This window comes from Pagrus major, chromosome 8 (genome assembly GCF_040436345.1).
Source record: "Pagrus major chromosome 8, Pma_NU_1.0".
Taxonomy (NCBI): domain Eukaryota; kingdom Metazoa; phylum Chordata; class Actinopteri; order Spariformes; family Sparidae; genus Pagrus; species Pagrus major.
In genome coordinates, this window is record NC_133222.1 from 11,861,389 (window position 1) to 11,889,271 (window position 27,883).

The following is a 27,883-nucleotide window of genomic DNA, read 5'->3' on the forward strand; positions in this document are numbered from 1 at the left end:
GATGATGCAGTGGAGAGCCTCGATCATCCCGATCACCTCTCACCTTGATCACAACGGATGCCTTTATATCCGGGGCTGCAGTAGCATGTTCCAGTCACATAGTCACAGGTAGCATTGTTCAGGCACTCACACAGCTGCTGGCAACCATATCCAAATGTACCGGCAGGACACTCTGCATGGGAGAGAGGTGCATTACTAGACCCATCAAAATTAAAGCACTTAGAGAGTGGGAGCCAAAGTGTTTATACACAGTGTCATTTTGCTCAGAGCTAAAATGTGCTGGTCCTACTCAACTCTGCTCACAGCTCGTCCCAATGAAGCCCGTTCGGCAGGCACACTGGCCGGTGATGTGGTCGCAGTCTGCGCCGTTTTGGCAGCGACAGACTTCGGAGCAGTCCCTGCCGTAGAACCCTGAAGGACAGCCTGGGACAGAGATGTATAAAATATTGGGGTGGGAGGGGGGGGAGACAACAAAGAGAGGGGAAGACAACGTAAAGAGTCAAGGTCATATCGCAGGAGAATGAGAGAATCAATACCGTTCAATGTCTCCGCAGCATACTCAATAAGGGACAATGTGAATGAATGGAAATGAAACACTTCCTGCTTCAGCAGAAAATCTGGTTATAGTGTCAGCTTAACAGAGGTGGAGATAAAGAACAAGACAACTGGGCGTTGTAAGATAAAAAAAGGTAGTTAATAAAGTTAAAACAAATGCCATTTTCATGCAAAAGAGAAGGAGCATGACACCACAAAAAAAAAGACTAAATATAACCCTTGGGGTGAAAGATAATGGAATTCAAATTAGCAGACTGATGATGATCTGCACTCTCCCTGGGTGAATGACTGGAATGTATAATTAGCAGGAAAATAAAGTGAGCATTAGTGTTATTTTGATGCTGCTCTCTCTAAAAAAAAAACCTGTAAATGAAAAACTAATATCATCCAGTTGCCTCTAAAAATTGTTTCTCGTTTCTTGTCATCTGCTGCAGTTCTGCTGGACTGCCAGTAGATGACACTGTGTGTCTACTAACTGGACGGGAGAGACTCACGCTGCGTGCAGTAGAGTCCGGTCCATCCGGGGCTGCACCTGCACTCCCCATCGTAGGCACTGCACTGGGCTCCGTTGTGACAGTTACACGAGTTGAGACAATCAGGGCCCCAGTGCCCAGAGGGACAGGCTGCAGATGCCAGAGACACAGACAGGCTCATGGTCACACACACTCCCACACATACTCTATGTCCTATGCATGCGAACATGAAGCATACAACACACATGTTGAAGAAAGGCCTAAATATTCACCACACATTGCAGAAAGTTCAGTGTGATCTCTCCCTCCTCAAGCCCATAATTTGTGATATATGAGTGGGCATATGTGTCAGATTGAACAAGCCAAAGTAACAGCAATCTGAAAGAAGTTATTTTTACTTTAAGTAGTCAAGGCAATAAAAAAAATCACACAACAATTTCCCTTGGCATCACGGCTCAAAGCTCTGCTAATGATCTTTGGCCTCCAGTGCTGTAAATCAAAGAGCATAATGTATTACAACAATCGTTTAGGAAAGATATCTGTTCTACATAAGCTGGGGATGAGGGTAGCTCTTGGAATATGGAGGGTCATGAAAATGATTCATGTGCATGGAGGTAAATGTTAGAACGGAAGACAATAAAAGGGTGAAACAGAGAAAATAAAGATGATACCCTGAGAGCAATCCTCTCCTATCCAACCAGGGAAGCACTGGCAGGAGCCATCGATGGGGTTGCATGTGCCGTTGTTGGTACAGAGGCAGATCTCACTGCAGGCCCTCCCATACCTGCCGCTTGGACAGACTGCAAAAAGAGAAAAAAGAACATAATTTCACAAAACAATTCTGATCTGAAATACTGACATGCAAAGACTAGTAAAATCCATTAACATTATGACACCAAACTTGGACACATTACTGTGAGCACGATTATACAAACAAACTCATTGTGCGAAAGGTTGTGTTGACATATTCCTCTAATGGATGATATTGTTCTTTCTGAGTGGACATGAAGTGAAGTGATCTGTTTAAACAAAAGGAGGAGTCAATCACTGCCTCCAGTGGCACCACTGCCCCATTTCCACTCACAAGAGTGGAATGAGTGATGTGCCACAGAATTAAAATAGACCATGTACACAGACCACTGTATACATTTTTTATGAAATTAATATTTCAATGCTCTCCGGCGCTCTTCAATAAAAGATGTCATTTCCAATGAAACCTCCATTGTGTTTTCTTGTTGGGCCGCGACACAAATTGAACCAAGGTGTATCTAACAATCAGGACCAGGAAGCTGCACATACATCAAAGCTCTCATATAAAGAGAATAGCCCAGCGTCAGAAATTTCAGATAAGGTGGCTGCTGTGAAAAATAGGGTCTGACTCATTTTCATGTAGGGTGATTTTAATGATTACATTTCAGCTGGCTTTCCCCTCTTCTTGAGAGCTCTTTCAAGCTTCTTCAAGCAGGTTGTCATTAGGCCATGAGGTTGGCTCCCCCATATTGCTGCTTCTGAGGATTCAAGCTTCAACACACCAGGAGAGCTTCATTAGGCTGGGACTTTGTGTGCCAGACAAAGGACGAGTGAGGACGCCAACAGAGCTCGACAAGAGGCGTGTTGTTGGCCACCTTCGTCCCTCGCGGCCTAACGCCTGCTCACCAGTAATTACAGTCCGACAAATTAGGACTAGTTTGTGTTTTTTTTTCCCCTTTCTCCCCTTCCCTTCAGTTAACCTATTAAACTTTTAATTATAAGACATTGCTCATAGCCATGAAAGAGAATTCATTTCATTGCCTTTCTGTAATTCATGAAAAAAAAGTAAACTATTAGAGGTAAAATCTACAGTATGTTTGCATGTAGGTTTCTTTTCTCGTCAGAGTGATGGAGAGTTGATTTCTTCTTCACTTTATAGCCAGTGAGGAACCACTGACAAGACAAATGCCTTTGGACAAATAAACTGTCACACACATCAGTCAATACTGAATAGATGGAGTGTGAGTAGACAAAAACCTACCCTGAATTTTAACTGAAACAATATCTTTATAAGTTTCCTTTAAAATGTTTGTGGCTTTAATACACCAGAAATACAACAAAACTATTGACATCATCGTAAAAATCGTATTTCACATTTATGATATCATCAACACATTATATGTCATCTATAATTATTCTAACACTTAGCCGTCAACATAGCTCATATTTAAAATGTACATTGGTTCACAAAGACAAAGATGTGCTAAAATTACTCATACTAAGATAACAAACTGTATGGTAGTAAGACACAGGCTGCAAACTTTTTTCCCCGTATCTTCGAGGCGAGACACAAAGAAAAAGTTTGCCTGCTTGCCTTCAAATTAAATTTAACAAGACAAACAGGCGCGCACATGTTGTTTCTTTGTCTATTCGTGAAAGGCAATTTATATGCAGCCAAATAAGGCAGAGGGACAGCAACATTTACTTGATGTTTTCTGTGTCTCGAAAAGTGGGTCTCAGCAATATTCGGGATGCTGTTGAAGGTTAATTTTTTGTTCTTTTTGGTCTGGGGTGCACTGATAATGGCCATTATTCAAAGTTTCAGGGGTAACATGTCAGTGGGAGAGGCAGCAGGTCATCTGCTGATCTTATTAGAGCCACAGAGGACTTCAGGAAAAATGTCCTGATGTCCTCCAGCATGTCCTGTGCTGTGGCGGTGATAGTTTATTTGACATATAAATTAACTTTAAAGTGTTACAAAATATTGTAGATATTAGCAGACAATAACTATTGTACATTTTTTCCTTACTTTTTTATAATGCTGTTTCCTGACCCTTTAAACACAGACTTTTGTATTTCCTGTCACGACCAAATGCCAGGACATTTTCAGATATAAACCGTACTTACCATTTTCCAGTAGCAGTGACTAAAACTTCACAGTGAATGAGCTGACAGTAACTGAAACAGTAGGTAAAGGTCAGAGGGACACAGAAGGCTACTTGCCTTGGTTGCACAGAGAGCCAGAGAAGCCGGACAGGCACTCACAGTGGCCAGTGACATGATGACACGGCCCGGTGCTGTGCACACACTGCGGACACGACTGGCTGCAGCGGTGCCCGTAGAAGCCCGGAGAGCAGACTGCAGCCGGCGGAGCGTGGCAGGGGAGGGAGAGGGAATCAGTCGACAATGTTAGATGGAACAAGAGGTATATAATAATGAAACAGGGCATGACAAGAGTGATCAAGGGAGTACAGAAAAATCAAGGCTGGAAGAATTAAAGCAGAAAAGACAGGGTGAGACAGCGGAGGGAGGGAGAAAGCAGAAAAGTCAGACTTTATTGTAATCACTCCCACTTCATCTGCTGCCAAAGATAGAATAGTAAAATAGTTAGGAGAATCGTGAAAGTCTATTTTATGTAAAGCCTTGAGAGCAGCTTAATGATCTATAAATGTCAAGAAACACACAACTGTGCGTTAATAATGCAGATTTTATTGAAAGAATGTGGGCCATTAAGAGATATTCAAAAGGTGAAATAAAGGTAATTATATTAACATTTTATACAAAGAGCACAGTAGAGACTGCAGTTTATATCAAAAACATATTTTCATTTCAGGACAGCGAGAGCCTTAAAAATCCATGTTATGTTCTGAATTTAATATCTGGTGATTTGGGAAGATTCTTGCCCAAATATCGATGCTGTCAGGAGGCAATCAGGTATTTTCCCGAATAAGAAACCTTTTAGGATCCAACCAAAACACCCCTGGTTAGCATTTAATGTTATGTCTATCCCAAAGGTTTTGATTTAATTTAAAGCACCAGGTGTGTTCCACCTTAATTCGCCTCTGGAGAGGCAGGTTGTCCTCCAATTAAGGTAAACAGGAAAACTGCAGTTACGAGGTTTCCACCTGATGAGAACATTAACTGTGTAAACATTGCATTTGGTGGAGTAATCCACACACTCACACACACACTCACACACACACGCAGAGCTTGTTTAATCTCTCGACTCACTCGCTCAAATTGATGTTTACAGGTTTGTGACTGTGAATTTCACTCCCAATCAGTGAGCTCATCACTTGAGAGCAGCCTCAGACAGACCCCCTTTCAGAAACCAGAGCTTGCACTCCCAGTGAGCACGCCCTCTGATGAGCCTTGGGCGAGGACTGTGAATCTCCCACTGCGAGCTGGTTGTTGAGGACAGGGTAGGGGGGTGAGGAGTGTGTGTGTGTGTGTGTGTGTGTGTGTGTGTGTGTGTGTGTGTGTGTGTGTGTGTGTGTGTGTGTGTGTGTGTGTGTGTGTGTGTGTGTGCGTGTGCGTGTGTGTACGTGTGTGTGTGTCTACTGTCGGGGTACAGACACTGTGATTAAGTGATAGCAGTGATGAAGGGGTTTACCCTCAAGTAGTTGCGACTGACAACTAAGAGCTTCTCCCCAGCTGGCTCACCCTTCAACAATTCTTCATAGATCAAACCAAGGTCAGTGCTGTGATTGCTTTCCATCTTGTGACGTTATGTTTTTTGAGGTTTAGATAAAGGGGGTATGCTTGCAGAGAAAGAGAAGGAGGCTCACTTCTTTTGCAGGAGGTCCCTCGGTATCCAGGTGCACACACACATGTGCCGTCCTCTGGAGAGCAGGATCCTCCGTTCTGACAGGAGCAGCTGACTGAACAGTTGGGTCCCCAGAAGCCTTGTGGGCACACATTATCACAGTGGATTCCTGCAGGCACATTATAATGACAAATATTCAGCGAATGCACACTAAGAAGGCAAAGACTGGTATGCTGAAATATTCTAAGCAACCTGCCATCTGTAAAAACATCATCATCAAAGGACATCATTCACAATGGCTGATCACAGTGGATCTGTGGAGGGTTATTCACCCAGCATGGATCCTCGATTGATTTAAGTTGTAAATGAAGAAAACGCTGTTTGGTGTGTGTTGTTGTTTTTTTCAGCTCAGCCCATCCTTCTAGACTCTGTTTCTCTTTTCCAAATGTATTTTATTTTTGATCTGACTGGGGCTCCCTGCCAGTGCACTGTGTTGATTAACAGGGTTGGGTCTCAAGAGAGGCCGAGCTTGTCTCCCATTCTCTTTCAGCAGAGCCGCGGTAGAGCACAGAGCCGAAGGGAAGAAGTCAGGCTACAAGTGCACAGTCTGGAAGTGTCGCTGTGTGTTTGGCACGGCTCCAAACAACAAACGCAAAACACTGCAACCATACATACAGGGCTCTCAGTGTGCACATGAATGCATTAGCACATCCGGCGAAGCTGCATGTTTTCTCTTGGCGATGCCTTCAAAAAACGAAGGGGCAAAAGCACATTTACTGAACATACACCGGCCTCATATAATAAGATACATGGCTGGAAAGACGCAGGAGCATACACACAGTTAGAGTCACATACTCATGCGCACAAACTCTGCAACCTTTCAAGTGCCAGCCCTTAGTTCGAAGCCTCATTTGAAATTTCCTTTGAGTGAGAATATCTGAGAATGGTGTGGCCATTAAAGTAGCATTAGTGCAGTACCTTTGAATTAAACCTGGACTAAACTCTGGGGACTAATGTTATACAGTAACCAGGGCGCCTTAGGGCTGCAATGGAGGAGTAAAGGAGAGGAAATGTTAGTGCTGATGAGGAGGGGGCATGGTAGCAGTGATTTAGTCAGAAGCCCAGCCATGGACATCAAAAGGAGGGCAAGGCTTGTGCAAGTGTGTTTGAGGTTCTGCTAGGCCAGGCAGAAAAAACTGTGACTGCCTTTACTGTCAGAAAATGAATGCGGGCAGAGCATCACACTTTTCAGTCTAATGGTGGCAAACAGAGGGGCTTTAGATGCCTAGTGAGGGAGAAGAAGAAAGAGTGAGAGAAGCCAGAACTGAAGTCTCTTCAAAGGAGGCTTTTCGCTGAGAAGTGCCAGAGGTCCCACTATCCAATTTGTACAGAGCGAGCAAAGCAAAGCAAACGTCTCTCTTTCAGTGCATGTACACACACGCTGACACTACCTGCTCTACAACACACAGTCTCTTCAGAAATAAAAGGTGAAGTCCTATTTAACATGGACTAGCATGAAGCCTCGGCATCAAGTATCTAGTCGCGACTCTCTTTGTTGGCTGATGTCAGGCTTACGACAGTTCAGCAACAGCAGTGTGGGTCATAGACAACTTAGCTACTTACACGCACCCACTCCGACAGTCAAGCGGCTTGACAGATTGCGCAAAAACCCACAATAAAACAAACAGCAAGTTGACAGCAAAGTAGGATGCTATATCAATTCTGGAGCTAGCATGCAGGGTGATATGACAGTGTTTGCGGCAAAAAATAGCTCGAGTGTTTCTGTAAATAGCCATTTTATTCCATCCCTGACTTAGTCCTGTGACGAATCCCACAGCCTCCTCTCTCAGGGAGCTCCTTCCTTCAGAGAGCCCATTGAAAAGCTTCTACGATTCAAGTATGTATGTATGTATGTGTGTTTGTCCGGCCCACTGGGCTGCATGTTGCCCCCAGCTCTGCACCCCGGTGACTCAATTAAGCCTGACAGATGGTCCCAACCCGTACAGGATTCAGAGCATGAGAGACCCGTTTTGCCGCCTCCGTTCTTGCAGATAATAAAACCCACATTGTTTCCCAGAATAAATGCCCTAAGCTCAGGAGGCTGAATGGAGTGGGCTGCTGAGAGCTCACAGGCTTGACCTTTCCTGCTGAATCTATTCCCTCCCCGACTGCACCTCTCCACCCAGGCTCAGAGACCAGGTCCTCGGCTAGCCCCCTGTATTTGACATTCAGATGCAGCGCTTCATTTTTGAGCATAATGATCCTCACCCTTGCCGTGACATTCACACTTCCCTACCTCCACCTCTTTCCCTGTAAGCAAATGTTTGAAATGACAAGAAACAACGTGTTCACGTACAACTAAGAACTGGGTTCAAGAGGGGATCAGAGTTCAAACATACAACCTATAACGAGTAGCGAATCCTCCGATGGAAAAATATGGTAGTACTGTAGGTCAGATTTCACAGCAGCCTGGGACTTAAATTATTAACAAAACCAAAACTATATATCATAGTAGAGAGTGCTCTGGGCCGGTGATTTGATTCTGTCTACAAATATTTATCTCATGAGTCCCTTTAGACATTGCTTATAACCAATAATGGGTGAAATATAAGCATGAGTGCATACCAGCACGCAGTGTGTCAGCCAAGAGATTTAATTTACACACACAATTTCTCATTCACATACCCCGCCGACTCAGTGGCAAAACAAATTGAATGTTTCATTTACAAAACACTGCTTAGACATGCTGTAAACATACTGTAAAACACAAACATGAACGCCCCAGCATATTTACTTGTTTTTGGGAAATAAGTATGTCAGACTAGCATCTGATGTCTTTTATTTTCAGCAGATGAGGATAAATATACAATTTAGATCTCAGAGGTTATTTCAGCCTGCTCTGATTATTAAAGCAGTACTGACCTGTCCAGCCAGGGTAGCAGCGACAGTAGCCGCTCACTGGATCACAGCCATCAGCATGGCTGCAGTCACAGCGCTCACGACACTCCAACCCATAGGTGCCATCCTGACAATGATAAAAACACGCTGTTATGGACACAATGAGACATTATACGTTTGCAGCGTTCTTTGCAGCACTTTTCTTTTCTAAGACTTACAGGGCAGGACTCATCGCAGTGCTCTCCCCTCCACCCAGGAGAACATGTGCAGATGCCGTCTACAGGGTCACATGCGGCTCCGTTGGCACATAAACATGTCTGATTACAGCCCAGACCCCACGTACCGCTGGAGCAGAGGATGGAGCAATCCACACCCTGCCAGCCTGGGGTAAATTGATCAATGTACAAGTTGTAAAGTTAGAATTAGAATAGTTTGCAACTAAGATCAGCCTGTAAAGGAAGAAGAAGGAGAAGAAAGAATCTTTATATGATCACATATCATACAATGTACATAGTATAACATAGTGAAACTGGTACTGGACCAATTCCAGATCTGAGCCAAAAAAGGGCCAACTGGATTCAAGACCAGGACCTTCTTGCTGTGAGGTAACAGTCCTAACAACTGCACCACCCTGTATAGACAGACTGGTGAGTAGAGTAGACTTTGTGTTTGGCGTGATGACGTTTAATGTCCCTGACAACTTCTGTAGTCTCATTTAGCCACTTGTTAGCAACCACCTTTTTTAAGACACATTAGCGCTTTATAATTCAATTGTGAGATATTTAATGATGTATTTTATTTTGTAGATATGTAAATATCTATAACTTTATTTCAGGCATCCGATGACTTTCAGACAATGGAAGAGCAAAACTGCTAACTTATTTCCGGGTTTCAGATCTCATTACCACAGCCCTTTATTAGCTTATTTTAGCGTGCTTACACACTAAACTATTATGTGTTAGCATTAAGCTCCTCGCACAATCAGAGTTGCTGGCACGACTGAAGACTCTTAAGTCTGATTTATGGTAGTGCGATCGACACTTTTGATGAGTGTCGCTCGACAGAGTCACTTTAGTCCCTTAGCTGCTGAAGGATAATTTATGGTTACCATGGAGACATCTGAAACCTTCATGGCACCAATCAAGAATAGTTAATATCTTGCATAACTAATAAAAAAGAAAACTGAACATAGCAAGCACAGAATAAATAAAGGGCAGAGCTCATCTGGGAGTTGTGTTTAGTGCAGTATTTTATATGAAAAACAATCCACTTTAGGTTTTCAGTCTCTCTTTCTCAAACACAGACTGCAGTAGATTTAAACCATAAGTACAGTTTGTACATGTTCAAGGGTCCATGTAAGAATCTGATTTGTCACATCATAAAGTGCACAGTAGAGTCAGTGAAGCATATCTTTATAAGAACTGCTCTGAACCTTACAACGAGCCAGTTATATTATTATATTATATACAGTACCTTCCCTGCAGATGCAGGAGCCGTCGACTGGAGAGCAGGATGCATGATTATGGCAGGAGCAGGTGGACATGCAGCCCGGCCCGTATAGACCAGGAGGACACACTGTAGCACAGTCCTCACCCTGAGGGAGAAATAATGCAAAGTCATGAGGCAAGAATCAGCATGGCAATAAATGCTGACTCTGGCGGACCAAAAAAGGAATAATATAGTCTGAAGAGAAAGACAGTGAACGTTCACTGCACTTCTCCTCAGCTTACTGAGCTGTTTATTTAGACCTGTCGGACTGTATCTGTGTATAGAACGAGGAGCAAAGCAACTGTAAAATTGAATGGATTCATGATGGTAACTGAAGTTCAAGAAGAAGGACCACACTTGATCCCTCCAAGCTTTTGCCTCCCAGTTCCAATTATGCACTCTATATATTCTGACAGTGCGTACTCCCAGCCACGCTTCGCTTTTCGCAACCCTGCTCCACCCCATCGCTCCATCTCTCTCTCCCTTTAGGTTCGTCTCATGGGGGGTCTTCACTTTCATCAGAGGAGAGGCTGGCAGGACTCCAAGTCAGACGCTCTCCCCCCATCCGTTTCCAATCAAGATACTACCAAAATCTGCCCTTCTGTTCAACTAGTTTTAGTTCATATGTTCATACGAAGCTGAAGACTGCGAGGTGATGCAGGGACTAGTGAGTGGGACCACCAGGGGCGATTCAATTCCAGGGTGCAGTGATGCAGTGCTCAAAAGTTCTGCCCACCACCACGAAGGCCAGTGTTACTCCATTTTGTCCCTGCTTCCCAAAGGACACAAGCGACAGTGGGTGCTTTTCATTATGCGAGCTTGTCCCCTAACCATCCTCACTCAGGTCTCTTCTTCGCATCTTAACTCTTCCCAGCAAGGATGTGAGAGAGAGATGCAAGGAAGAGACACAAGTGAGGGAAGCAAGGACTCACTCCAGAAGGCTCCTATCTCCTTACTCCTTGAGGTGCATTTAAAGGATTGGAAGATCTTCGGTAATGGTGGAGGGGGAACAATTTCCATAGTTAGCGTAATGAAAAGCATGCAGTGTTTGAGGATCCTGTCCTTGTCCCCAAATCAGCGATTGTTAGCTGAGATCTGAGGAGAATATTGTAAACCTCCAGGTGAAGTTCTTTGCTGAAGCAGCTGGTGACACCATGTGAATCGGAGGAAGCACATGGCTATCTACACCCTCCTCAGGCCAACAGTGGGAGTTAGCGGCACTGAGAATGACAATACAAAGACAAAACCAAACAGGGGAGAAGAGGCGGTTAATGCAAAACCCAAACAAATTAACGTCTTGGTGAACTGGGTGCACAGAGAAACGTCAGCATCCCAGAGGCATCCCTGACAGACTGCAGCAGACACTCAGTTTATTCCCTGCTATTAATGAGCACACCAATGGGAGATCGGCAGCCATGCTGGCACAGGCTTTAAGCTCCTTACCATTGCATCAGAGCGAACTATCTGATAAAGGACATGGAGTACTCCTTCCCTGTCCTCTGCAGCTTGCTGTCATTAGAATTTCTCTGCTTTAAAAGCTGAGCACAACCCACCTCCACTAGTCTTGTCCCTCCCTAAGCTAGAGATCACAGCCAGTCTACAGATTCACACACCCTCCTTCCCAAACCCTGCCTTGAGTGACAGGTGACACAATGATTTAGAGTTCCAATTAGTGGCCCAGAGGAGTCCTGAGTGGCTCTTGCTTCGCTCACCAGAGGACTAGGGGACTGTTGGCTGCTCACTGCTCTCATTATCATTTTGAACTCAGTTTAAACAGGAGGCATGAGGAGATGTGCCAGTGGACGCCAGGGGCAGAACACACATCTTAAAACATCTCTCCTCCCCGTGCACCACATAAAAGAGGCTGTCTGTGAATGAAATTTTTATCAATCGGCTGCAATAACCTTTGTTCTACTGGAAATGACAGCTTCCAAACTGCTAACAATAGCAGTTCAGTTACAGTTGTTAAGAGCGGGGAGAAGTTCGACCAGTCAGAGGGGGGCTGGAGGGGTGGGGAGCCTCAGCCTGTCTTCAGAGCACAGGCAATTTACTGGTGACTGGACTCATGGATAAAACGTCATGCAGCCACAAATGACCACATGGATTTTGCTGCATCCATGGCTGCGTCGGATTCCACTCGGTTTCACCCTTGTGGCGCAGAGACCGGTGGTTGGTCCGCTCTCAAGAGGGGAAAGGCAGCTCTCTCATTAGTTGACTGATTCATATTCCTTCTGAGCTGCGAAGGATAGAAGTCTGTATGTGGAGAATCATTATTAATACACGGGCTGTCAGTCCATAGCACGAGAGCAGCAGGACCTTACATAACTACACAGCCAGAGGCAGAGACTAGACCTGCGCCGCTGAGAGGCAGCCAGGTCGTCCTTGGCCAAGGTACTAAATTCATACCTATTAGTATCTTAATGTAATTGGAGAGCATTTTTTCCAGAAAGCCTCTTGCTGACACAACATTGATCAGCCGAGAACCCATTGAGACTAGATGCAAATGGCACCACTAATTACCAATCAGTCTCACTCCTTAACAGTTCATCTAACTGCTGGATGAGTGACTGCAGTTTAAAATTCATGCAGCAAGACAGAAAATGAACCTCTGAACCTTTTGATGAGGCTAGAAAACCCTGAGAGATAGGAAAATGATTTGTTTTCACCACCTACAAAGGCAGACTGGAATCCATATTTAAGACATTCATATTTCTGATACGACAGTGTCAACAGAATCTGTACAATCTGGGGAGAAATGTTGCTGTGAGTACAAGCTGCCGATTGTGAGGGACAATGCCTGAATAGGTAACATGTAATCACTTTGTCCCAGTCAAAAAGAGCATGTCCAATTACTAGAGCTAAATCAAGCGTGCAGGAGCTCAGTCTGCTCCAACACTTTGCTTGGTTTGCCCCCCGATGGGACTCCAGAACAAAGATGCAGCAGGGAGGCTTAGTCCTATCAGCTGTCCCCTGGGGAAGTGACTTCACCAGCAATCAACACCGTCATAAACCTCATTTTGAAAGTCCCACTGTGTGATAATGATGATGTGCAATGCATGTGACCAAAAGTTACACACTCACAGGTGAGAGCCACGATCACCTCTCTCTGTTTGCACAGCAGCCGCTTTGTTAATAGTATCAAAAAAACACCACGAATACTCATCCCCCCTCCCTTCTCTCTTCAACACACACACACACACACACACACGCACGCACAGACACACACACACACACACAGGCACAGACCCACACACACACACACAAACACACCAATCCTCCATATGAGCTGTGTCTGTTCCCATCTGACTGCCTCCTTTTCTATCCAGCTCCTGCCCTCTAGGTCTGTTTAATGGATCTGGCAGCCCTTCCCAGCAGCCGCCAAAGAGAACAGGTGGAGCAAATTAAGACACAGTCTGCGGCCCCGCTCGGTAGCTCAATTCACCACAGTGGCCCGCTGTAAGACACAGGCAATTTCCACTGAAATGTAATGTTGGCAGAAATGTACCCTCTCGGTCTGTGTTGCTCTGTAACTTCAAATTGCAAGACAAGAAATACAATGGGAAAACTGATTGAACTTGCCCGACTAATTTGACAGTTGTAAAAGGGACAATATGGTCGCACAAAAACTACAAAAATGGAAAAGTATATAGGTAGGTCAAAGATTCAATCATCTCCCAATTGGTCTCGGAACAGAGATCTAAGCTTGCTCTCGACTTCTCTCTCTGACGTTACAAGTTACAGCAAATCAAGCGTATTTGTAAAATGCACACAACTGATTATTAATGTCTACAAAGGCTGGAGAATGAATCATTTAGCAAGGAATTTCTTGTGGTGCAATAGAGCACATCCATTATAAGGCAATAATAAAATGCCTCACCTTGCTTCTGCCTGCCTGTGTACAAAAAGCTTCTAAAGCAATACTGGGACCACTTCCAGAACATTACGACCACACTGACGTAAACATTTTTACTACGGCCACAAATAACATGAAATATAAATCAAAGCAACAACCTTCACAAGTAAAAGCTGGAAGGATGAACTGTTTCACAGCATGTGGTGTGAGTTATACTTAAGACACAATACAGATACCCTTGCACGGTTCTCCTTTTTGTCATTATTATTTAATGACACTACAGATTTTTGCAAGTATAACAAAGATAACAAGGTTACGATGACAATTAATCTTTTTGTGAACAATTTATGTAACCAATGGCATAATTACAAGCTGACATGCTGTAATTATGGTAGTGATTAAATTAAAACAGAGAGCAAAGTGGCGACATGTTAATGATTCAAAACAAAAAATCAGACATTTTAATTTTTTTTTTTGAAAAGTGTTTTGTAATTATTCCTCTTTTTCTTTTCCTTCTGTCAGTGAGTGAATGTTGTCTCTCTGTTGGCTTGTGTAACATAATTGTGCTGGTGTTGGGCATGTTGGCTCTCTCCAAAATAAGATATACATCTCAAGTAAAGGTCAGATAAGAATAAAATAAGAATAAAACAAAAAAACACGACGTCTCAAATAACAATAAAACGCAACGGCAGCCACTGACTTATATACAATCAAATAGCAGTGAGGGTACTCACCGTGAACCCTGGGGCACATATACAGGCGCCTGAGACAGGATGGCAGTCTGCTCCATTGGTGCAGCTGCAAAGCAGCATGCATCCCTCTCCATAGTATCCAGGCGGGCAGGTCTCATTACAGTAAAGCCCTGTCCATCCCGCGGAGCAGGTGCATTCACCAGAGAGTGGATGGCAGCTACAACATAATGAGAAAGAAAGATGGGACAACAACAGGGAAAAAAAAGAGAAAGGCGAAGTTTCAGCTCTGAGAGTATCAACATTTCATTCGTGAGCAGGGTCAAAGTGTGAAGTCTGCGCCAACAGCAATTCATCCATCTATGTGTCTACGTGCTTGTTTCAGATAGATGAGGTGTCCCTTTTCTCCTTCGTTCTGTAATGACTTCTATGGTCGGCGCCCAACTCCAGCCGGAATCAGAGCATTAACATTGCATTAACTATGAATGCTGCTGAGAAATTATGAATGAAGCAAAGGTCGCGATTAAAAGCTAACTGGATGACATGGCAAAGAGGTGTCCAGACTTCAGAATGAGTGCTGGCTTAGAACTGAGATGAAACAAAATTGGGTTGGAGAAGTCTTTATTCATATGGAGCTGAAGGGCGCTTTGCTTTAGGGCTTGGTCAGAGTGAAGCAATGCGTGGCGTTGCACTGATGTCTCACTTACCTCACGGTGTTGGTGGTATTACAAGGGCAGTACTTGTCACAGATAAGACCGTAGAGGCCCGGGGGACAGAATCTCTCTTGGCAATTAGGGCCTTTAAAGCCCGTTTCACACAGGCAGGCTCCATTGATATGGTGACACTTGGCTCCATTCTGACACTCACACCTCTGGTTACACTGCGGACCAAAGCTGCCCACAGGACAGTCTTCCTGACACCTGCAGGACAGATTATACCTTCTTTTAAATTGGTGCTTGAAAAATGTCAAGTACATTGAGACAAACTAGAGTGAAGAATGGAAGTACGACATTTAAATATTAAAAAGGTCAAAGCAGCTCGACTGACAAGAGAACTGAAACAGTCGTCAATTAATCAATTAGTTGATCGACAGGAAATTAATCAACAGCAAAGTAGATAACAGACTGAGCAAAAATGTTAATATCTCTTAAGTGTGTTTCTCAAATGTGAAGCCTTACTCATACTGTCATAAATTGACTTTAATATATTTAGTTTTAAAACTGTTGGTCATCAACTTGGACTCTCTGAATATCTTTATATGTATGTTATACACTAAACAATGAATCAATAAAATAACTTACAGATAATGAACAATCACTAATCGCTGGGCTAAAAAAAGGTGCACATTCAATATTATTAACGTAAATAATGGAGGACTAATTATAATTGTATTGGACATGAGTTATTGCCACAGAACAGTAGCTATAAGAATAACTATAATGATAACAATGTGAGCGTCCACACTGATGACGACAAAGTTCTGTAAACAGTAGCGCCAAACACGAGCTGTGCACTCCAGCCTTGTCGACGGCTTAGAAAAATGGATATTAATGACCTGTTACTTCTGTACCCTACACAGAGAAACAGAAAGAAAACCAGAAGATGATGAAGAAGACGCCATTTTTCAAAGGTGAGAGGAGTAGAGTTGTCGTCATTTGAAGACAAATGTTATTCATACTTTTGTATGTGTCAACATCTGTTATCCTGGCACTCAGCCGAGAGGACAGCAGCGAAGACAAAACAAACCTTCAGAAACACCATCAGTGCCACAGACTGTATGGCAGTATGTCTCAGGTAAAATTTCATTTTTTTCTGTAATTTACAGCCTAATATTATGTTATATACACATTTAATTAGTTGTATAAACAACCAAGACTGAGTTTTGAGAGTAGACCATCTTAAAAAGTGCTTCCTATTGCCTTGAATTAGCTTACATAAGAGAGGACGGCTATAGTTGGAAACCAGTATTAAGCACTGCTGAAACATTTTTCTGTAACAAAAGGTCATCAAGTTAATTGATTTTGATTGGCAGTCAGTGTTTTTATCAGTCATCAAATCGCTCTGAATGTGATCCCAACGACATCCTTCCCCACTGTCGTTGTCATTACAGTTATAGTGTGAGTTACAGTTATTGTTCCTGGTCTGGACGGCTCTTTACTGCTTGCATATTATTACCACTCAAACTGAAAATACTAAATATCCATTTTGGATATATTGTGGTAGCTGAAACTCTCATGTTTTCAGTAACTGTTCTCAGTCAAGTACTGTTGTAACTCACCCTAGCACTTAGGATCTTGACAACATTGATTTTGTGCAAGTATTTCTAAAAAGTGTTTATTTCATTTTTGAGTGAAATTCTTCTGTTTCTACTGTGATGCACTAAAAATCTTAATAATCTCGATTATCTTATTAATCATCTGGTCTAGTCTAGTTAATATTTCATCATTGAGATAATGAATATTTAATTTGAAGATATTGTCATAAATCTAAGTCTGACATGGTGAAATTTTATTGAGTACATGACAGGGAAGCCCTCAAAGCAGCCATCAGACCCCCTGCAGTCTGCAGACTGGACTTCAGGATCTCTGCAGGGGCTGGACAGGACTTAATTGTCATCAACCACAGATATTAGAATTGGTAAGTAGTTCCGCCACATGAAGCAGTGAAGTAGATCAGAAAATGGATTTTTTTTTCACTTAAATATACTGACTTAACTATACAATCCTGGTGGAGTATCAATCTCGAGAGTCTAACAAAGCTATTACAAATAGCTCAATTACATTATAAAATGGGCGAGTTATGTTTCATGTTTAAATTACCCCGGCTTTAGTTTTATCAGGGGACAATGGTATTATTATACTAGACAGCAGAGGGTGGGGGCTAACACAATCTGAGATTATTCCTGGCAGGTTAATTCACCTGCCACTGACAAAATGAATGAGGGCAATTTTGCAAAATAATAAAGTAAAGGAAAGGTCTTGTCGAGGAAGTGTTTCCATCCAAGAGACAATTGCTTTAGCTGAACTAATAAACCCAGGCTGCTCTGGGCTGCTCTGGCAGGCATGGGGAACTAAAAAGATCTGTGGATTTCAATGAGACCTTAATATAAGCCCATTACTTATAATTAATGAGCAGAATCCAAACAGCATGTAGCCCATGGTGAGATCAATGGACAGGCTGGGAGTGGAGGAGGATGAAGGCTGAAGACATGAAACCTTGCTGGCCAGCATGGAACGCAAGATTAATTAAACATAAACACCCATATTAAAAGCTTCCAATCCACCTTCAAATGGACTAATGGGCATTTATAAATGCTTATTCCTCCTGAGCATGGGATTATTCTTACATTTCCTTTCTCCTTTAAAAGAACAGCCAGGTTTGTGCCTCATTTGAATGTCAACAAAGAGAATAGGTCAATGAGTGAATGTTTAATCCCTTTGCATTAGATGCTAATATCAATAAATCATGCCATTGTCTGACCTATTTTCAAAGTAGTAGGAGTACAAAAGTTTGCACAGAGTTCGTCACAAAAGGATTTTGCACATAATTACTGAGCCAGTCTGTCTGCCAGAGGCGTCTGCTGCATACCTGCGTCCGCTGAAGCCAGCTGTGCACTGGCACTGCCCCGTGACGTGGTCGCACAGTCCGCCGTTTCGACAGGAACAGTCCTTGCTGCAGTTGATGCCGTACTTGCCAAGAGGGCATGGCTGGGCACAGACTGAACCCTTTGAAAAACAGCCAGCAATGAACCATATGAGATACATCGATCATGACCTCACCTCACCAGGACTAAAATACCCAAGACAAAACTCTGTTTGAACAATTTTGGCCTACTCTTTATGTTTCATCTGTTTCTGTGCCTTACTTCCTCCTAATTAGAGCATAAAAGAAAGAATTACAGTCAAGGAATAACCTAAACTTAAACTGATTACTGATCTCCATGAGTAAATATTAACTTGTCTTGATGAACTCAGAGTTCATCATGCTGTTTATATTGTGGTAACTGTCCCTTTAAAACAGGGCTTTCCAAAGAGGGGCCTGTGGGCCACAGTTGGCCCACCGTAAGGTTTAATTTAAGAATTTTAAATTTAAAAAACTATTTTGTTTTATTTCATTGGAATCAAAGATGCTTGTTAATTATATAGGATCCTTAATTATGAACTACTGTTTATAATATGAGCACAGAGGGCAGAGTGACACTTTGCTCAGTTCAATTAAGGGAACTTGGGCTCCTAGCGCCATTTTGCAATCCTAACAATACAATGCAATAGGTGTTTGCTTTTGGCCCATGGTCCACCGATACATTTCATTTTTGGCCTATGAGGGAAAGAGTTTGGGCACCCTGCTTAAAAATCTCTGGCTGTTTAAGGTTATTGCAGGCAGTGTTGCAAATCTATGATTAGGAAGGCTTTACAGGAAAATTGGATTTTTTATAAATAAACTTTCACTTTTACCAAAGTAATTTCTTAAAACAAAATATCTTTACTTTTACTAAGTATACCATTTGGGCATTTTTCACGACACTGCATATCTTGTTATGTCATATGTGATCAGTTTCCAAACTGAATGTCCAGAAGAGATTTTATATCATGGTATATAAAAAGATTTCATCCAAATCACCCAAACCCAATTTAAAGGAATGGCAAAAATCAAAGGGTTCTTCTACAATAATTCAATCCTTTAAAAAAGGGATTTTTCTTTTGCCTTCATGTCCTTATTCAGAAGTTTGACAGCAGAGACAGACATGTGGGGAGAGTGCAAGGAAGACGACATGCAACAAAGGTGGAGCTGTAATCAAATGTAATGTGGCCCTAAAGCACTCGGACACGGCGGCGTCCCTGAAGTACCACGTCATATTGTTGACTGTGGGGGGTCATGTTCACTTGACACTACTTTGAGAACAGGGGTTTGAGAAAGCTTGCACAACCTTTTTTCTCCTGCAGGGAGTAGAGAATCCCACATTCTCATTTATAATTGAACACAGCATATTGATCAGAGTCTCAACATGTCAGTCTCTGCTGTAGAGACTACATTAGAAACGTTTTTTTTCCTGAACACCAACGATATTCACCCCTTTTCATCCTCAATGCCTTCCCACCTTTACTTGAATGACCTACCGTCCACCCGGAAGGGCAGGAACAATCTCCTGTGATGTGGTGGCATGTTCCTCCATTCTGACAGGGGCAGCGCTGCTCACAGTGAGGCCCATGACTGCCGGAGGGGCAGCGTTCTCCACAGCTGTCACCACACACAAGTCAAGAGTCAAAATCTCAGACACATAACTTGTGTTCACCTGCAGGTCTTTGAATTAACAAAGAACGCTCAGACAAACACCAAAGAGAAAGTTGCGAAGGATTAAATATGATTCTGCTACTCACAAAGCCCCCGAGTAACCCGGTGCACAGATGCACTCTCCAGTCTCGGGGTTGCAGGTGGCACCATTGAGACACTGGCAGGGTAGTTGGCACGCCTTGCCATAGTAACCGCGCTCACAGATCTCCTCACAACGCCATCCCTGGTACCCATCAGTGCAGACACAGGCACCTGTGATGGGGTTACACTTGGCCCCATTCTGGCACTGACACCGATTACTGCAATGAGGTCCCCAGTAGTCACTCTCACAGCCTGCAGGCACACAGAGAAGTGGCATCAGACAGAGGGACACAAAAGAGAATATGCACTAGGATTTATCCTTGAAAATAACTGAAATCATCTGTCAAATAAATGCAAGCGTAATAAAACTTGCTAATTAAATTGATTCCTGTAATACATGTAATAGTTCATCACGGATAGTGAATGTTCCTGGAAATTACTCCACACAACTAATTACTGAACACCATGGAAACTTTGCTACAGTGATTCATAAGCTTGATAATCTTGACATTCATCTTCGGCTTTATCTGCTATCAATTCAATAAAAATGTGATATTTAGCTTAAAGAATGAGTCTTGTGATATTCATATACTTTTTTTATTGTCAACAAATACCTTAAAAAGATCAACGCCAATAACTCAGACACAACTCATCCTCCAAATCTGTGAAGCCAAGGCCTAATATATCTTATTCAACAGTGCCACGGCACTCCGTTGTCGTCCAAAAACGATTAAAAACACATCAGTGAGCCACACTGTTGCACTTGGCCACATGTTTCTTCATTACCAAGAACGTGGGCAGTGAAGTTTATTTTGAGTCAGTCTCACATGCAGCACAGCACTGTGCTGTTGTAGCTAAAAACACTAAAATCCCTTATCTGGAAGAAGCTACAGTGCCCATCTGTTTCAGCTGTGTTAACTGATTTAGCCGGGTAAAAAAAAACACAAATGAAAAGAAAGCATGTATGCATGACCTTATACAATATATATCTTCAGTAGGAGTAAATTGGCTGAGAGTCACAGCGGTGAAGAAGTCCAACGGTATAGACTAGAATAAACAAGACGTTGCTCTTGGTCCTTTAATGGGATTTTTCACAATAATAAAAAATATATAGAATAAAATCACCAGCCCTATCTTTTAAATTCAGCCACTGTCTTCAGTCCCTTCTACAGAACAACCTCCACAGTTTGTTATCTATCACAGAGGTAACCATGTCACATTCACATTCAGAGAGATGGACACAAACACAGGAAGAACATGCAAACTCCACACAGGAAGGACATGAGCCAGAAATCAATCCGAGACTGTGTGTGTGACCACTGAGCCTCTGTTTCACAGCAATACAAAGCTTCTGTGAGATATACTGTATATATAACACAGCAGAACAAAATTCATATCTCTTGTCAATATGAGCTTCTCAAAACATTCATCAAACTGTAACCCAAGTGACTAAAGAAAGCTTCTGGCTGAAACATAGCACAGAGAGCTGATAAACATCACAGATGCTTTACAGACAGTTTGGATAATCAAGTTTACTATTGAAAAGCCATTTGTCATTAAATGTACTGGACAGGTTTATACAAACAAAATAAAAAAACAGTGATAAACCTGTTGAATTATTTTAACTGTCTGACTTGAACTAAACGATGTGGTACTGTATAAGGGCCTGTATATTCTCTCAAGACACATGATTGTAAGTGTATCATTAAATTGTGATACATGTGGCAAATGTGTTTTATATTTCTCAAAATAAGACAAAAGTTAAGCTTTTGACTGCCTCGTTTTCTAATGAGAAAGTTGTCCTTCATGAAAGATTGAAGGTTAGCCCTTTAAGGAGACATATTATGCTCATTTTCAGGTTCATTTTATTTTGGGTTGATACTAGAAAGAAAGAAAAACAGCAGCTTTTTCATACTGTTCAGTGCTGCAGCTCTGTATTACCGTTCTCTCTGAAACACTTTGTTTTAGCTCCTGTCTCTTTAAGACTAGTAGCAACTAGCTGAAACGGTCTTTAGGGAACTCATTTTCTGTACATTTACCAGCTAACCTTAGCTAACTTATGCCCCTGATGTGGTGCTAGGCATTTAGCCTAGCAAACAATGGTTCAGCCAAGCTTGTTCGCTGAAAAAAAGGCTGTCTGGAGGTTGATGGGATAGGGCTGCAACTGACTATTCACCAACTGTTTCATCATTAGTTAACATGTAGATTAGATTTCTCAATTGACTGATTTCTTATTTGGTCAAAAAAATTCAGAAATTAGTAAAAAATGACTACAATAGTTTATCTCTGATTTGCTTAGGAATTGCTGATTGATTTTGTGTCGATTGATCAGCCAATTAATAAAATCTAAGCAAAACAATGTGCTAAAACAGGCTAAAAGGTTCTGTACAGTTGGGTGTAGTCTGAGGGATGTTAGCAAGTTCAATGTCTTTTAACTGATAGCCTACGTCCCTTATTGTAGGATGTGGACTCAAATTCTGTATCACCGCCAAGTAACATGAAATGATCAACAGGTGCAAAATATAGTTTTGTCACTAAGAAATTGGTGGAGATTTATACTGTGCCAGACTGAGTAGCCTGTATGTGATGTTGACATACCACAGCCATCAACGAGAAAGGTCTTAAAAAGCGCCCTGAAATTAATCTGAAAAAACGGAAGCAAGCTGTTCACACCTCTCAGTGACTGGAGAGAAGAGCAAAAGAGGATGCAAAGATTAAGAACACGAGTGATTTTTCAGAATATAACAGTTTGTTACTTGAATGTTTTTTAACACCTTTTTCAGGTGCAACTTCAGGAATTAGCTGTCAAAATGGCTGTTGGGGAAAAAAATGTTAAGGTGCTGGAGGCAGTGAAACTATCAAACTGCTTTAACTCTGGTGACAAATTCCTACTTTTTAAACTTTTCTAAATGTACTTTCATCTGACTAATAGTACAGAACTTGGGGTAATAGTGCAGAAAGGTTCAATTTGATGGAAATAACACAATGAGACAATGCTCATCCTCTGTGACGACTCACACAGACACCCCAGAGGTGTCATCCCTAAACGACGAACAGCAAAATGTGTCTTGCCAGCTGCTTTGTAAAATTGGCACTCAGGAAAATTTGTTGAGTTAAATAACCTACCTGCTTTACATGGGTTAATGTAAATAGCTCAATGACATTGCTAAGTGATACCTGAGGGAATGATGTAAACAAGCCATTCCCACATGCCTCGGGGGACGGGTCTGTTTAGAAAAACTCAATACGTCCCATAAACAGCAAACAAATAGCTAATCTTCAAGGTTGAATTAACAACCAGCTTTAATGTGAAGAACAATCAGCATTGAGCTGGGGTAGTACGCAGTCTTCAGCTTCACCAGGGAAATTGTTCTTTTGGGGATCTAGTGGTAATTTAAGTGATCGGTACGGCCTTATGTCTCTCCTGCAGCAGCTGCTGTACTGCCTCACATAAAAGCCCAGCTTGAGACCCCGGCCAGTGCTGCAGCCAGGACGGTGAATATTCCACTATTGATTCTCACATCATTGCAGACTTAGTTGTAAATGTAAAGACACTACGCCCTCTCCCTGTATGCTCACTTTGCCAGAGCTGCGATCAGCCAGAGTGGGAGCCTAATGAACCCTGTTTCGTGGTCGGCACTGAAACCTGTTTTTCCAGGTACACAGCAGGAAGATGATCAGCCCATCCCTGATACAGACAGGTCTGCCCTGAAGGGGGTCTTGAAACACTGGGCGAGTGCAGTATTACTTCTGTGGTCAGACAGACTAGAGGCCACATTACAGGGCTCACATTGATTTGATCTAATCTGCTCCTGGCCTCCAGTCTGGCATGAATGAGTTCCCTGAAGGTTGAGCTGCTGCCACGCAAACGACCCTGGCACATTAAATCTGAGATGTGTGCGGGCGGCAGGGGTAATGGATGAGCAGTTCGGCTGCAACTTGGTTTAGCACTCTATAAGCACTCATCAGAGCTCCCTTAGCTCAACAGTGCTCCCTCAGCACAGTACAAAAACAGGCACTGCCTATATAACCGGAGGAATCATCACCTTCAGCTTCAAACCTTGACCATTTTAATAGAGAGTGCATTTTATATGCCTACATGTATAACTCAAAATATGATGTCAGTAAAAAATACCTAGAGCGGCAGAGAAAAACAGAAATAAACCAAAATCTATCCAGCGCTTAATTTGCAGAGTTTTCTGGTGCTTAAGAGCTCCACAAATGTTACCATTTGAAGTTTTAAACCTTCTTTAGCTTGCAGTTAGAGGCCTCAGCACATTGAGAGCAAAGCCCATTATCTCGCTGTCTCTCTCCTACACAGAGGTTCTCAAACTTTACCCAGTAGTCTCTCACTTCCCGGCTCTGACAGCATTTAACTGTGATTAAGGAGTCAGAGTTCATGATGAGCTGTGGGCAAAAACAGAGAGAAAAGCAGAAGAAAGAAGCATGTAGCATGAAGGCCTCAGCTTCTAGAGACTGCAGTTAAATTGTCTGAGGTGATGAGGACCCCCTGTGGGTTGTGGTGTGTAGGCAATGAATCCCACACAAGTCTGAAACTAGAGAAGCTGCAATCCAGCCCATTAACTGGCCTGGCCTGGGTCAGCGTGCCTAACTAAAGGACACATACACTAGGCAGCCCGGACTCTCAGAGCTCATCATGCATAACAGTTGGAATGTGGATAACCTCACACACAAGGAAAGGTCCAATCCCAAGGTGCTGGGTATAATCCCCTCAGCTGGAACAAAACAGATCACGTTGAAGGGTACTGGCAGATAGTAAACTTCTGAAGGTGATGTCCAAAGAATGGGCTGAGAGAGCCATCGTGGTGGTGCTGAGCTTTGAAGTGTGCTCAAGAGTCTGCATGATCAGGGGCTGGCTGCAACCGGATTAAAACCCAGCAGCTTTCAGCAGCGGGCTTCATTCAGAAGTTCTCCTGAACTTGGCCTCTTCAGCAAAATGTTTGTTCTCTACGAGGGGGAGTCTGTGCCAAAGAATGCTTCTCACAGCCAAATTCAGAATGAGGGCCTGAGTCAAGCTCTTTAAACAGCACAACATCTCTCCGCCATTCAAATAGCATCAGAGTTTTTTTTAAGTAGGATTGAGCAATATAATGACTTTATAAGGTATATCAAAAATATTTTCAAAAGAGATATAAGAGGAGACAATATCATTTATATTGCTATAGTCTGATGTTGCGTTAAAATACATTACCTATGTCTTCCATAAAGCTGTGCCAGTGTTTGCATCTCTCATAAAGGGAGACACAGTGCTGGTCCAGGCTGTGAGCTGGCAGGTAAAGTTTGTTTAATTACTAGATTAGTGGAGGGTTGCAGTGCATGCGCTGCAGCTGATTTGGATTTAAAAATATCAGAGTAAAACCCGCAGATAATTGTCCTTTATCTTGGCAAGTTTTCCCTCACTCAAACAGAGGGTCTAAGGACAGAGGATGTCGCTCACTGTACGGACTGTAAAGGCCACTGAGGCAATGTGATTGTGATTTTGGGCTATATAAATAAAATTGATTTTCTGGTGTTACTGTTCAAAACAGCTGAAGGAGCATTGTCAGAGATATGCCTGGTTTTATTTAAAGCAACATTAGGTTGAAATTGGCATTTTGTGTGATGTGGCGCCTCCCAGCATGTTTCTGAGTGCAACACCTATGTTGTAAATACAGATCACATGTCAGATGTAATGAAGGTAGATGATGATGTAATGAACTACAAACACAACTCACCACGTCATAACAATGTTACGTGATGAAAACTTGTACGTTGAAGTAAACATGTATGTAACGCTGTGATCCTACCCTCTCACTGAAGTTACATGCAACAAGTGGGGGGCGGAGTGGCTGAGACAGAAAGGCCATTCACCCTATTACAAGACGCTGTACCATCAAAATGATGTTGAAGCTGTTATTGTAAGGTCAAAAAGTTACATATTGTTGCTTTAATAGGATATTTTAATATCATTTTCAGTTTATTGGAGATAAATTACCTGCTAATTGATAATTACCTGCTTCTCATGACCCATACCGATAACCTTTAGTTTCACATTTTCGTATTTTAAAAATAAGTTCCTTAACTGTGGTAAATGCACACCTGAGGTTACGAAAGGTTGAGATGTAGTGAGCAACGATGGATGATTTAATATTCCATAGCTCTAATTAGATTTGTTGTGTTAAAACGTGACTTTTTCTCTCTTCCCGGAACGATTGTGGAACACGTATTGCACGCTGCATTTCTTCTCTGTATTTAGTGGCGGATTTCAAACCAACTGTAAAGGTGCATACCATCACCTACTAACTAATCTAATCAAGTACAGCACTTAAGTACAATTAAGGTACTTCACAGTACCATCACAGAGTGGTGATTACTGACAGAGAAAGAATGCTGCATCAGTCGGCATTTTTAAAATAATTTAGTATATCAGCAATCATTAAAATGCTGATAATTAGTCTATCTCTAATCGATATGTATTGTGCATGTTGATATATTGTGCAGCAGGGAAGGAAACCTTGTCTTTGGATTTGATTTTTGTCACAGTTTGTTTTAAATAAAAGTGCTTGTGGGATCTCACATGTGGCTTTCACTTAGAACTGTGTAGCCCACTTTGTTCTAAAAAACACCAACATATATATCACGTATCTCCATTTATTACAAAAAAATACTCAGCTGGACGCAGGGCAAGAGCAGACTTCAATTTGAATCACGGTTGGACTGGTAAAAATGCTGGCCACTTGAGGTGGTGGGTGCAGACACTCGCTTGCTTCCTTGCCAACTCCAGCTGAGAAAAGCACATTATTGCTATTGGAATATTTGGCACACAGCCAAACTTCACTCCTCGCTGCCAGAGTCACTCACTGTCACATCACTATTATTAACACACACTGTTGACACTTGAGGAATAACTTAACTCGTACACGACATTAGACGGCAAAACGCTCTGGCTCCTGAGAGCCTTTCACTCCTCGCTCACTCTTTAGCTGGGCTTGTGGCAAAGCAAAGCAGCGTGACTCATTGTCTTGACGAGGCTCCCGCATCGCCTCATGAGAAGAGTGCACCTCTGAGTTTCATATTGTCTGATTCAGGCTTTGTACCGCTAGCTTTGTTCGTCTTTCATTTTTTTTCTCTCCTTGACACATCTGAATTTTTAAATTACACTCCATGACCAGAATTAATAGTGGCAAGTCACTTTTTCAAAATGAAAAGACGAGCTTTCTTTACGGATTTTAAATGCTAAAATAATCGTTTTTAAGGAACAATGAAACAATTGCCTACAATTTAGCTGACACAAGAATACGTTATATTCGGCTCTTCAGTCAATATGAGCTATTTGTAATCGGAGTTATTCAATAAAAGCCCGACTCAACATTCAGCTATTCATCACAGCTCCCTCCTTGACTCAATGACGCAGACTAATAGAGTGAAAAGCAGACAGGACTGGTACCAGGGGTCTGGAGGGAAAGTGATGATTGTTGTGTAAAGGGGGTAAATTTGCACTGAGTGATAAATGCCTCTCAGCTTTGTTAAACTTGTGGCTGTAAAAGCTGCCAATAACCTACAAGACAGGCCCCACTGTCCCCTTCATGTTCTGCTGACACCCATTACACTGTTATTTATTAGTCCTCAGAAAGCCCAGACACGACACGTGAACCGTTTAGGTACATCCCTGAGAGCTTGACAAATGAATTTCTAAATATACAGAAGAAACTGCCAATAGTCATGGGGGCAGTTCTGCTGAATTGGAATAACAGTGTGCTGCAGCCTCTGCTGTTGGGCGTGTCATTTGTCCTGCCCTAATTCATCTTAGCCGAGCCCTTGTGTGTTCACAGTCCCCTGGGGGAGAGAGCTAGTCCACAGCACAGCACAGAGACTCTCTGAACAGAGTTTGCTGTTCAGACGGTTCACGATAATGCACCATATGCTCCCTCCTGATACCACCTTCAGTTGGATAACAAGTAACAAGATCTGACTGTTGCCTATTTGGAACCACAAAACTAATGAGTGAATAACTTAATTCTTTAAGGGCTATGCATTA

General features: G+C 42.5%; 1 protein-coding gene across 1 annotated transcript in view; it reads right to left on the reverse strand.

Moving 5' to 3' along the window:
* megf11 (multiple EGF-like-domains 11) overlaps positions 1 to 27,883 on the reverse strand; it is a 55,532-nt gene that overhangs the window by 4,178 nt on the left and 23,471 nt on the right. The window contains exons 5-18 of the mRNA XM_073471795.1: positions 19,851 to 20,097; positions 19,590 to 19,710; positions 18,061 to 18,197; positions 15,180 to 15,392; positions 14,518 to 14,692; positions 9,916 to 10,036; positions 8,661 to 8,824; positions 8,467 to 8,569; positions 5,567 to 5,713; positions 4,002 to 4,136; positions 1,700 to 1,828; positions 1,050 to 1,178; positions 295 to 423; positions 44 to 172 (exon numbers count right to left, since the gene is read on the reverse strand). Of these exons, the coding sequence (XP_073327896.1) occupies positions 44 to 172; positions 295 to 423; positions 1,050 to 1,178; positions 1,700 to 1,828; positions 4,002 to 4,136; positions 5,567 to 5,713; positions 8,467 to 8,569; positions 8,661 to 8,824; positions 9,916 to 10,036; positions 14,518 to 14,692; positions 15,180 to 15,392; positions 18,061 to 18,197; positions 19,590 to 19,710; positions 19,851 to 20,097 (2,079 nt within the window). The remainder of the gene's footprint in view (positions 1 to 43; positions 173 to 294; positions 424 to 1,049; positions 1,179 to 1,699; positions 1,829 to 4,001; positions 4,137 to 5,566; positions 5,714 to 8,466; positions 8,570 to 8,660; positions 8,825 to 9,915; positions 10,037 to 14,517; positions 14,693 to 15,179; positions 15,393 to 18,060; positions 18,198 to 19,589; positions 19,711 to 19,850; positions 20,098 to 27,883) is intronic.